The following is a 13,594-nucleotide window of genomic DNA, read 5'->3' as shown; positions in this document are numbered from 1 at the left end:
ACATAATCACAAAGCTCCTTAAAAGTGGAAGGAGATAGGAGAGTTAAAGAAACAGATGTGATGACAGAGGCAGGGGCAGACTGATGCAATATGAGAAAGACTTGACTCATATTCCCTGGCTTTGGAAGTGCAGGAAGGGGACCTGTATGCGTCTGCTTCGCCTGACATGACATGATACCATAGTGGCTGAAACAACAGCAATTTATTTTCTCAGTCTGGAGGCTGGAAATCTCTGCCTCAGTTACCATGTCATGAGGATAGAAAGAGAAAAAAAGCAGAGGACTCCTCTCATGCTCTTGTGACCACAGTTTCTCCGGTCAGAAAGAAAGGTTGTCTTTCCTAAGGATTTTAGGTGCCTATCCAGCCACCACTGCTGGAGCTGCCATTATTACTTCAGGACTGCCTGGGGGTTTGGGCAAGAGATAATAGGAAAAAAATCAGGGGATTTACTTCACTCTTGTTCATCTAAGAGGCCCCATTTCTCTTTCCAGACCATACAAAGGTAGCTTCTTTCTCTTTTTTTGTCTGAACCCAGTGTGTAGCTTTGGGTTTCAGGTTGCCACCGAGTCCAAGCCAAGAGATACTGGAGGTGGGGAAAGAAAAAAAATGCACATGAATTTGTTGGTACCTTGCATTCTAGTTTCCTTCCTGGGTCTGCCTGCTACCATTTATTTTTCGGAGTCCTTCTCCATACATTCTGTCTTTCGGAGCTACTCCATACATTCTGTCTAGAACTTTTAACTGCATTCAGTGGGAAGAACAAGATAGAGTGCTCACTTCATCTTGACCAAAACTGGAATCTCTCTCCCGGTTTTTGCCCTCTCCCAACTTTAGAAATTGCTTCTTTTCAATACTTCTTTGCTGGTGTTTCCTATTTAAGTATCAGTGACCTTCACATTTCATCTTACTACACTGATAGACAGTGCCTGCAATGGAGTATGGGTGGGGGATCGATAATATGGATAAATGTAGTAACCACATTGTTTTTTCATGCGAAACCTTCATAAGAGTGTATATCAATAATAACTTTAAAAAAAAACAAAGAGCACAAACTATTATCAAATTACAAATCATGATAAATGTTCTTAATAAAAGAAGACAAAGTACAATTTCATGGAACTAACAGGAATTTTGTATTGGTGAAGGTTCTTGCATGTCATCTTAGGACTTCAAGCTTTAGGTTAATAAAAACGTGCTGAGGGATTCAAGCAGGGCAGTGACATGATTAGACTTTTCTGAAATACAAATCCACTTACACAATCATTCATTCAGGAATTGGCTCTCTGTCAGAGATGGTTTTACCTTCTCTATCAATACATTCCTCTTTTTAACAACACCTGATAAGGATCCCTTACCTGAGAATCTATAAAGTAAAGACTGTAGTTAGTACTGATTGAGATGGAATCTAATCCAAATCAAGGAATGTACCATTTACCAATAATGAACTTTGGTGTTGTCTATAATACATAAAATACATTTATATTTATATTCATTTATTTTGCACACCAACTTTACATACCATATGGCTGGGACTGCTCTGACTCCTAATCTTTAAGCCAAGAGTTGCTAGAAAATACCTGCCCAGGTTCCATCGTGGGTCCTTCACTGGAACCTGGGGCATTTCTATCCTGTTTCAGTGTCCCATTCTGATCCCTTCTCATTCTAAAACACTTGTCAATATGCTCAGTTCTTTGTGTCAAAGCTAATATACTAATTACAAAGGATGTTCAGCTCTGCATCTTCACGTTACCGCAGTTTAGTTTTACTCTTTGAAGTAAGATTTTGGCTATTTCTGTAACTCTGGTTATTCCTCTTTATATCTAGTACCACACATATTACAGCTAATTCCAGGAGGCAGACAATTTGTTCTACTTTAGCATAAAATCCAGCTCTACTATAAAAAAGAATACTATAAAATGTCACTTCAAAATGACTATGAAATTGTCAGGAAATGAATGTGGTAGTTGGGTTGAGAAGGCTGAAGTATCCAAGCAGAAAAATAATAACTTCAAGGATGAAAGATCCCTGGTCAGCTCTCTTCTACCACCCCAAAACCATTTTCTCAGGCTCAATTCCATCCCCCACTATCAAACATCTCTCGGCAGCAACATCTGGCATCAAATTTGTCCCCATGCTCCACCACCAGAATTTTGCTGTGTGCTTATTTTAAATGTCTTTTTATGGTGTTATGTTACCGAGTCCAAGCTGATGGCACTCACTGCACAACATGCCAACAAGACAAGACACAAGGTATTAGGACAAGGAAAGCAACTTCATTTGGAAAACCAGCACACCAAGATGGCAGACTAATGCCCTAAAGAACCACCTTAACTTGGGGTTGATTTCAAGCCTCTTTTATATTAGGGAAGGGGGGAACCAGAAGGGGTTGAGGTCAGGAGGTGACAATTGACCTCAGACATCTGAATATCAGCAAGGGCCTGAGAAGGATGGGGAAAGTCCTTGTCCCATCCTGAGTTGACTCAGTCATTTTGCTGACATGGGTCTGGCCACGATGTCCCTTTAAGTCCTTGACAATCCAGTCATCATTTTTGCACACACTTCCTTGTCTCCTCAGGGAAGGCAAGTTTCAGGTAAGGGGCTGGTTGCATCAGTCTCAAGTCATGAGAACAATTCCTTCTGATGATTAATTAGCCTACATGGAGGGCTGCAGGGCAGAGCAGAAGCTTTTTGATTCAAAAACTAAGCCAGCAAAGGAGGCAGATACAGTATGAAGACAGATGCCAAGTTTTCTAGCTTGTTACAGTTACACATCCAGGAACATGTAATGGAGACCCTAGATCTAAGGGAAGAGTCTAGGAGTCAAATAATTCTGAACTCAACATCTAATCCTAAACTTTTTAGGTCTTCCATATTTTGAAATTTTTCAAGTGGGTTAACCTTCCTCAACTCAAAACCCTCTCCCCTTCCCTACTCTAGAAATGGAGGTATGCAAAGAAAAAGGTGCACATGGAGGCAGAAAGAATAGAAGGAAAAATAAAGTTAAAAGGAAAAGAGAGAAATAAGAGATAATCCTATTTTTCTTTTGAAATGATACATTTTTGCTGGAAATAATGTCTACCAAAGTATAGTCATCTCATAACCTATATCAGAAATTTCTGGGGCTCTATTATAAATGCAGATTATCAGGACCCCACCCAGAACTACTGAACCATAGTATCTGGTAGTAAAGGCCCAGAATCTGCATTTTTAACAAGCAATATTTTTACTCAAACAGAAGATTTAATGTAATATTGTCTCTGTAACTGTTAGATATTTATAAATTCATATACCTCATTGCCCATGTTGTTTCTTCTCCATAATTTTCACAAGCGGTCCTTCTCACTTAAGGTGATTGGTATAAAGCTGACAATTTTTATTAGTTTATTGAATGACTGCTATAAAAATAAAACGTACAAACTAATAGGAATCCTTGCCCTTGTGAGGTCTATCAACCAATGAAGACAAAACACAAGCACACATACACATACAATCAGTGTATGAGTGGTACACTGACATGGAAACACATACAGTTTGTGCCAGTATCTATGTGCTTAGAAAAGCCATGTTGGTAGGTGAGCAAATCAAGTGGGTGTTGGATGGTTTACTCAGGGAGTCAGGGGTTTTAATCAGGAGTTCTGAATGAGAAAGGGTAATTAGGGAGCCACCACCAGGCGGTAAAACAATCTCCGGTGAAGAAGCTGAGAGGAGGAGGGCCGCGGGTCCAGTTCTGCTGCTGTGTGGTGCTGAGCAAGTCTTTTAGGTTCTCTTTGATTCTGTTTTCTTGCATGCATAATCAAGGCCAGTTTCTATTCTTTCTTTCTTTGGTTCTTTAGGTTCGTTCCTACCTCATCCTAGAAAGGATTTAAGGCAGAGAAGATGTACAAGTTTCTTCTGGCACCAGCATTCACTGACTTTAAATTTATCCAAGTTTCCTTATGGAGCAAACCTCTGGTGACTCTATCGCCCAAACCTTCTCACAACCGTGAAACACGGAAGACAGAAAATATTACTAAATGCAAATTGGAACATACTAATGTCCATCGGTAACCACTCTGTACACCTGTCCACAACTGTAAAATTATGGAGTTAAGGTTCAAGTCAGTGTTCTAAGGATGAGTATTTTGCCTAGAATTTCTCTGGTGAGTTCTGCCAGGGACAAGCCCCAGGTAAAACCGCAGGCACACAGTCAGAGATTTTTGTGTGTTTGATGCAGTGGTATTTTGCCCAATAGTTTTTTCACAGCATCTTTGACTTCCTTATTTCTTAAACTGTAAATTATGGGATTCAACATAGGGGTAAGCACTCCATAAAGCAAAGAGATGATTTTATCTATTTCTTGTGAATTTGATGAAGATGGCTTTAGGTACATGGAGAGGGCAGCCCCGTAGTACAAGATCACCACAGTCAAGTGGGCACCACAGGTAGAAAAAGCTTTGTTTCTTCCCTCTGCTGAGCTAATTCTCAGAATAGTGGAAAGGATGAAGACATAAGAGATGCAAATTAAGAGCATAGGAATGGGCAGGAGGAGCACGCTGACCAGCAGCATGATCGTGTCCATGAGCAGTGAATTTGCACAAGCTAACTTCAGCACGGCCAAAATTTCACAAGTGAAATGATCGATGATATTCCCACAGAAGGGTATCTGCAGTGCGAAACTGGTTTCCAGGAGGGCAGTCAGACAGCCCGTCACCCAGGAGACGGTGGCCATCTGCACATAGGCCTGCCTGTTCATGATGATGGGGTATCTCAGAGGGTTGCAAATGGCCACATAACGGTCATACGCCATCACAGCCAGAAGCACACACTCTGTGGAACCCATAGCAAGGGACATATACATCTGCACAGCACATCCAGAAAAGATAATGGTTTTCCGGGATGCCAGCAAGTTCACCAGCAAAGTGGGAATAGAAGCAGATGTGTAACAAATGTCCATGAAAGAGAGGTTTCCCAGGAAGAAGTACATGGGGGTTTGGAGGCCTGAATCTAGGATGGTGATTAAAATAAGAATGCTGTTGCCCAAGAGAGTTATCAGATACATTACAAGGCTGAAGGTGAAGAGAACAATCTCCAACTTCGGGTACCTAGAAAAACCCTCCAAGCAAAAATAGCTCCAAATGGTGAGGTTTTCTCCTTGAATTTCCTTTCTTTCACCTACAGTTAGTGTTATTCTCTTCATTTCATCTGAGGATACAGAGATAAATAAGTACAATGGCCATTTAGTTAAGAGAACAGTAACAAACTCATTTTCACTAATATAAACACAATTTTCCCACAAGAAATCACAGGATAGTCTATTGATCTAAAAGGGAAAAACAGGTTTGATCTACATAAAAAGCTGATTCTTCCACAACAAGATTTAGAAGGCAATGAATTTGAAAACAAGAATAAACATATTTAATAGTTGACTCTCAGCCCATAAACCTATGCTTGGCACATAGGTTTTCAGTAAAGATTTGAAAGTACAGAATGATGACGAACATGAATGAAAATTGAATAAATCATTGAACATAAATTAGAAAGGCCAGAAAAGTGAGGAAAAGAAAGCACGTCTGTACAATGAAAACTAGTAATGACCTTCACTAGAAGAGAAATGTTGAAAGAAACAAATAAATGAATTTTAAACTTTACACCTATGAAGTTCTGGCTGTACAAGAACTCTGTCCTTTCCAGGTAATAGCTCAGAGGTCCGTATATTTGTTTCAAAAGTGATGACATTGTTTGAAGCACTGTAGATACCCATTCCCATTATATCTGAGAGCCACTTTAAAGGCACACAAAATAACCCACCTCATTTAAATGCTGATATGCCTACTGTACAGTCTCATGTATTATTGAGGCCCATTCCTTTATGAGAATGTACTAGTTTTTAAACCTATACCCTGGCAATACTTTTATTATACATTAAAACCCATGAAGATCCAGAAAATACAGAAAGGGAACTCCCTTTCAAATTATCTTTAAATCTCTTTCAAAAGAAGATTATAGACCATCTAATTGTAAACAAGACACAGATTTTGCTTCTTTACATTTCACATTAACAAAAAACTTGACTGAAACTTACCCGGCTCCTCCTCACCTTCAATCTTTTGCTTTCCCCATGAGTTCTTCCTTCCTATGTTCAAAAATACTCGTTTTTTAAACATTTCCCCATTGGCTTGCTATATTACAAACCGCCATCCCATTTTTGCTTTCTTTCATAGACAAATTCCTGTTATACAGTTTATCTTACAATATTTCAGTCTGCACTTTCTCCTCACTGGTATTCATTCCCAGTTTCTCAGTTTCAGTCAAGGTTATCATTTGTCTCCCAGTTCTCCATATTTAAAAACCTGGCATAGATGGTGATGGTGAAAAAAATAACATCGTGGACCATATATCTTATATCATGTCCCTATGTCAGGGGTATGATGTTTTTCGAATAGTTTTCATTATATTACATTATTACCTTTGACTTCTCTTCCACTGTATCTCGTATTCTATTAGCAGTCCTTTCCTTTTTTTCTATTGTAAACTTTAGACTCCAAGCAGTGTATATGGTAGCTCCCAATATTATCAGTAATTCTGAATACTCTTTCCATATTCTAGAAAATATTTGTCAGTATTACTTCCCTCCGAAGTAGTTGAGCACACAGGGTTTTTGTTTTTCTTCCTCGGAGCTCCATTTTCCCACAGCATGGTAGTTAGTTTTTATTCATTTATTAGTTAACAGATTCTTTCTTGGGGATTTCTCTGCCAGATTTTATATTTAATAAATTCTCTACAAAAAAAATGTATTACATTATCAACATTGCTTTAAAGGAACACTTGTTTGTGGTACGCTTAAACCTAGGAAAGAAAAAACTTTTTTTTTTAAGAATGAAAAATCAATCCAGTTGCCTGGGACTTGGTATTTTTAGTGTGTAAAGATAGCAGCCAAGAAAAATTGGTTCTCACACCTGAATTCCCTGACATCAACTTCAAATAAAAGATTGCTACATGATGTGTATCATAAAGTTAACTATGTGCAAGAAAGAATGAATGCATCCATGGTAAAAATATTAAGCATGTTATGTAAAAAAATTCAACATTACAACTCATTCCTTTCAAAAGTATTGCCTGTTATCCCCATAATTAAAAATGCCAAAGGACAGCAAGTGAAACACTATGTAAATTTAAATCATCTGTTGTTTTGGGGGAATACCTCCTGTCCCCGAACAATTTAAAGTTCTGCAGCTATAATATACAGAGGTTTAAAACTTCAGATCCTTCAGGGATATTGTCCCAAAGATCCAATTATATCAAACTTTTTTAAATTGAGACAGAAAGTGAACTACACAGCTACCTGAAAATAATTTCAAAGAACTCATAAAAACAAAATCTTTTATTCCTCCCTCTCCATCCTAACTAGATTGAAACTTGTTTTTTTGAATGATTACAATGTAAAATATTTAATAGTATATAGAGAAAAGATATCCCTAGAATTCTAAGGCATTTATTTTTTCATTTGTAAAATTACTCCTTGGTTTTCAGAGATTAACGGAATAAAGTTTACTTTTTAAGCCACTTGCCCCAAAAAGTGATCAGAAAATTTATTTAATAGACACATATTGAAAGGGTCTTAAAGCAGTGAGCCCACAGTAGCAAGGGACACACTACACCCAGATCTTTGTTTTGAAACACAATGCTCAAAGACCACTTGCAGTTCCTTGGAGAAATGGCTGATAACAAGGCTGGTGCAGGAAAAGGACAAGATTAGTTTGGAGTACCTTATCACACTAGAATGTAAGAAGTATGCAGAGAATGATTGGGATATTTCAAAGGCCACAGGAGCCCCCATAGCTAAATCTAGAACAGATCATTTCAAGCGTCAAAATACATAACAGTAAAAATAGATTATAATCAAAGTATCCACCCCAAAACTACTATAACTAATAATGGAATTAAGCAAAGTTGCAGGATACAAAATTAATACACAGAAATCTGTGGAATTCCTATATACTAATGATGAAATAGCAGAAAGAGAAATCAGGAAAAGAACTCCATTTATAATTGCAACAAAAAGAACAAAATACCTAGAAATAAACCTGACCAAGGAAGTCAAAGACCTATGCCCTGAAAACTACAAGACACTCATGAGAGAAATTAAAGAAGATGCCAATAAATGGAAATACATCCCATGCTCATGGATAGGAAGAATTAATATTATCAAAATGGCCATCCTGCCTAGAGCAATCTACAGATTCAATGCAATCCCTATCAAAATACCAATAGCATTCTTCAACGAACTAGAACAAATAATTCTAAAATTCATATGGAACCACAAAAGACCCCAAATAGCCAAAGCAATCCTGAGGAGGAAGAATAAAGCAGGGGGAATTACACTCCCTGACTTCAACCTCTACTACAAAGACAATTTGGTACTGGCACAAGAACAGACCCATAGATCAGTGGAACAGACTAAATAGTCCAGATATAAACCCAAACATATATGGTCAATTAATATATGATAAAGGAGCCATGGATATGCAATGGGGAATGACAACCTCTTCAACAGCTGGTGTTGGCAAAACTGGACAGCTACATGTAAGAGAATGAAACTGGATCACTGTCTAATCCCATACATAAAAGTAAACTCAAAATGGATCAAAGACCTGAATGTAAGTCATGAAACCGTAAAACTCTTAGAAAAAAATATAGGCAAAAATCTCTTGGACATAAACATGAGCAACTTCTTCATTAACATATCTCCCTGGGCAAGGGAAACAAAAGCAAAAATGAACAAGTGGGACTATATCAAACTAAAAGGCCTCTGTACAGCAAAGTATACCATCAGTAGCACAAAAAGGCATCCTACAGTATGGGAGAATATATTCATAAAGAACAGATCCAATAAAGGGTTGACATCCAACATATATAAAGAGCTCACACACTTCAACAAACAAAAAGCAAATAATCCAATAAAAAAATGGGCACAGGATCTGAACAGACAGTTCTCCAAAGAAGAAATTCAGGTGGCCAACAGACACATGAAAAAATGTTCCACATCACTAATCATCAGGGAAATGCAAATTAAAACCACAATGAGATATCACCTCACACCAGTTAGGATGGCCACCATCCAAAGGCAAATAACAAATGTTGGTGAGGATGTGGAGAAAGGGGAACCCTCCTACACTGCTTGTGGGAATGCAAACTAGTTCAACCATTGTGGAAAGCAGTATGGAGGTTCCTCAAAAAAGAAATACCATTTGACCCAAGAATTCCACTCTTAGGAATTTACCCTAAGAATGCAGCAGCCCAGTTTGAAAAAGACATATATGCACTCCTATGTTTACTGCAGCACTATTTACAATAGCCAAGAAATGGAAGCAACCTAAGTGTCCATCAGCAGATGAATGGATAAAGAAGATGTGGCACATATACACAATGGAATATTATTCAGCCATGAGAAGAAAAAAATCCTACCATTTGCAACAACATGGATGGAGCTAGAGGGTATTATGCTCAGTGAAATAAGCCAGGAAAAGAAAGACAAGTATCAAATGATTTCACTCATCTGTGGGGCATAAGAACAAAGCAAAAACTGCAGGACAAAGCAGCAGCAGACTCACAGAACCCAAGAATGGACTAACAGTTACCAAAGGGAAAGGGACTGGGGAGGGGGAGGATGGGTGGGAAGGGAGGAATAAGGCAGAAAACGGGGCATTACAATTAGCACACATAGTGTAGGGGGGTGGGGACATGGGGAAGGCAGTATAGCACAGAGAAGACAAGTAATGATTCTATAACATCTTACTATGCTGATGGGCAGTGACTGTAATGGGGTATGTGGGGGGTACTTGATAATAGGGGGAATCTAGTAACCATAATGTTCAAGTAATTGTACATTAACAATATCAAAAATAAATAAATAAACAGGATATTCTCATGGTGTCACAGTATCTCACAACAAACTACTTATTAACTTCAAAAACAAGATGATAATAGCTTTTCAGCAGGGAAACTTAGAGGAAAACCACCTTTAACATCTCCAGCAATGAGACTCGTTGACTCCATGTGCCTTCTGATATGATACCCTGAGGACACAGTATCCCTTTCTATGGTATTACTATCAAAAAAATACATGGCCTGAATCTAATCATGAGAGAAAAACAGACATAAATTGGGGGATATTCAGCAAAGTAACTGGCCTATAGTTTTCAAAAACGTTAAGTCAGCCAACAGACACATGAAAAGATGCTCCACATCGCTAGTCATCAGAGAAATGCAAATTAAAACCGCAATGAGATATAGCCTCACACCAGTAAGGATCGCCACCATCCAAAAGACAAACAATAACAAATGTTGGTGAGGATGTGGAGAAAGGGGAACCCTCCTACACTGCTGGTGGGAATGTAAATTAGTTCAACCATTGTGGAAAGCAGTATGGATGTTCCTCAAGAAGCTCAAAATAGAAATACCATTTGACCCAGGAATTCCACTTCTAGGAATTTACCCTAAGAATGCAGCAGCCCAGTTTGAAAAAGACAGATGCACCCCTATGTTTATCGCTGCACTATTTACAATAGCCAAGAAATGGAAGCAACCTAAGTGTCCATCAGCAGATGAATGGATAAAGAAGATGTGGCACATACACACAATGGAATATTATTCAGCCATAAGAAGAAAAAAATCCTACCATTTGCAACAACATGGATGGAGCTAGAGGGTATTATGCTCAGTGAAATAAGCCAGGCAGAGAAAGACAAATACCAAATGATTTCACTCATATGTGGAGTATAAGAACAAAGTAAAAACTGAAGGAACAAAACAACAGCAGAAACACAGAACCCAAGAATGAACTAACAGTTACCAAAGGGAAAGGGACTGGGAGGATGAGTGGGAAGGGAGGGATAAGGTGGGAGAAGAAAGGGGGCATTACGATTAGCATGTATAATGTGGGGGTGGGGGCACAGGGAGGGCTGTGCAACACAGAGAAGACAAGTAGTGATTCTACAGCATCTTACTATGCTGATGGACAGTGACTGTAATGGAGTTTATGGGGGGGCTTGGTGATGGGAGGAGTCTAGTAAACATAATGTTCCTCATGTAATTGTAGATTAATTATACAAAAATAAATAAATAAATAAATAAAAACGTTAAGGTCAGAAACAAAAAGGATAAGGGAAATGCTCCAGGAGATTAAAGAGACATGACAACTAAACGCAGTGCATGCATGACCCAGCACTGAAAATTAAGCCAGGATGAAACTAGCTGTAAAGGACATTATTAGGACAACAGATGAAAATTGGATATGGGATTAGATAATAGTATTGTATCAGAATCCTGATCTTCATAACTGCGCTGTGGTTATTATAAGAGAATGTCCTTATCCTTAAATACGTTGGTATGAAGTGTAAAAAGGCAAAATGCCCCCAAATCACCCCTCAAATAGTTCATAAAAAATGTTTCTTAAAAGATCACACTGGAGGGGCTCGCCCCGCTTGTCCCAACGCCCTCCGCGCCTCGCCAGGACGACGCGGTAGGGGCGCGGGGAGCCGGCGGGGCATCCCCGCTGCACAGGCGCCGGGTCGGCAGCGGGCGGCGCTCTCGGCACCGGGTCCCCGGGCCCGCTGGCGGCCTGGTGGTTTATAGCCGTCCCCGCGAGCGTTCGCGCCCCCGCCGGTACCTGGGCCTCGGGGACTGGGCGGCAGGAGGTCGGCCGCCCTGGCGTCGGGGCGCCCTGCTGTCCGGCTGCAGCGCAGGAGGCCCCCGTTGGCGAGGCTGCAGCTCCTCCGTGCACACACGGGCCGCCCCGCACGATCATGCCCAAGGGGAGCTCTCCGCACCAGGCCTCCCCAGGCCGATGCACGTCCGGAGACTGCGCGAGAGCAGGCAGCGGCCCAGCCAGGCCTCCCGCCCCGCGCCCTCGCGGCTGGCTGGTGCCGAGGGGCCAGCCCGGCCACCCCTGCCGGCTGCGAGGGGCGGCGGCGGCTGGGCGCGTCTTCGCGAGCACGGCCCCCTGAGCAGGACCCGGATGCAGCACCTGCAGGCGCCCGGGTACCCGGACGCGTGCAGCCACGGCCTGCCCATCCTGAGGATAGGGGCGCCGGGCCCCGTCTGGACCGGGTCGGCCTGAACGTGGCCGTTGCGTTCCTGGTCTACGATGAGGTGGAGAAGACATTCCGCACCCGAGGTCTGCGCGGGGGTTGCCCCCAGTTGCCTCCCACCCCATCCCCAAGTGACCCCGTGCTCTGTATGACACCACCATTGTGCCCAAGGACCAACTGAGGCTGGGTGTCCGCCTGCCCATGTGCTAACTCATGAGCCGTGTGCCTGTATTACACGTTTCATGTCATGTGACCCTGTGCCCACTTACAGGGGTGCCCGTGTGGCCTTGGTCCAGGGCCCTGTAGCCATGCTGGTCCCGGCCTAGTGCCTTTCACCTCAGGCAGCTGGAGAACCTGCCCCCGCGTACCCCTGCCGTTGGGCCTCAGGCTCTGTGTGCCCGCAGCAACCCCACCCCGGCCCAGGCTTCCCCACGGGGACCTCAAGGCCCTTGGCCCTCCCTCCACTAGGGACTGGGTGGCATGTGCCTCTCAGGGCCACCCTTCCAGGGCAGACAAAACTGGATCCTGTTGGGGGAAGGGGGGATAAATTCACGTGTGTAGCGAGCAGGCACATTTATTACCACCGTCCTTTTGCAAGGTATGCAATTCCCGGTTTCCTGTGTCCTTATGTCAGCTCATTTAATCTGGATCACCAACAATGAATAAACACCCCAGATGGGGGCCCATTAGAAGAATTCAGTCATACTCCATGAATAAGCAGACACTTTCCATTCTTAGGAAAAGAAGACAACTGTGTGGAATAGTGTAAGAATTAACAGTAGTTATTTAAGTCTTGAATGATATTTCTTTGAGCTTGAAATAGTTAAATCTGTTACAACCCAATAGGCTTGATTGTAAAACACAGGGAACACCATGGAGTTAAAAACTTTTAAGTTAATGTTAATCTTGCTTTTTATTATTTTCCTAAAGGTCAGTGATCACAATAAGTCTCTCCCATTACCAGGAAACAAGGCAAAAGAATTCTGCCAGAAGACTGACAATAAGATATTAAATATAAAAAGCACTGATAATGGAGAAGAGATAAAATTATCACTTGCATACCATATGATTTTATATCTAAAAAGAAGAGAATAATTTTAAACTGTTCCCCAGCAGACTTTAATAAAATAGCCTGATAAAAGGTGAATAAAAATTAGTAATTTTCTTGCAGGCAACTGGAATATATAATGACCAGAAAAAGATTCCATTGTCGGTTTTATTAAAATTTTGAAGTATCTTAGAATGACTCAAACAAAAACAGTGCAGAATTTACATGAAGGGGACAATAAAATTTTAATAGCAGTGGCATAACCAATAAACTAAATGAATCCTGATGCAAAGTCTGGAGTCCACCTTTACATGTGTTATCTTGATCAATAGACAAAAATAATTTCCTGGTTAAACAAAAAATTACTGTATTAAAATGAAACCTTTAAAATTAAAGTAAGAGATTTTCCATAAAAGATGGTAGAGATGAAGGAGGCATTCAGAGTCATTTCTTACAAAACCAAACAAAATACCTTAAA

The 13,594-nt window shown here is 40.8% G+C and overlaps 1 protein-coding gene across 1 annotated transcript; it reads right to left on the bottom strand.

Annotated features, from left to right (window-relative positions):
* Nucleotides 1-4,186: 4,186 nt before the first annotated feature.
* OR2K2 (olfactory receptor family 2 subfamily K member 2) lies at nucleotides 4,187-5,176 on the bottom strand. Its single transcript, XM_017674881.3, has one exon. It carries the CDS (start codon nucleotides 5,174-5,176, stop codon nucleotides 4,187-4,189), a length of 990 nt encoding a protein of 329 aa, XP_017530370.2.
* Between the last annotated feature and the right edge of the window lie 8,418 nt (nucleotides 5,177-13,594).

The sequence above is a fragment of the Manis javanica genome, chromosome 2 (genome assembly GCF_040802235.1).
Source record: "Manis javanica isolate MJ-LG chromosome 2, MJ_LKY, whole genome shotgun sequence".
Classification (NCBI taxonomy): Eukaryota; Metazoa; Chordata; class Mammalia; order Pholidota; family Manidae; genus Manis; species Manis javanica.
Note: the sequence above shows the minus strand (reverse complement) of the source record. Positions and strands in the feature narration are given on the sequence as shown.

What these genes read in the sequence shown, in the direction of transcription:
- OR2K2 (XM_017674881.3), bottom strand. Translation starts at nt 5,176, where the DNA reads ATGAAGAGAATAACACTAACTGTAGGTGAAAGAAAGGAAATTCAAGGA.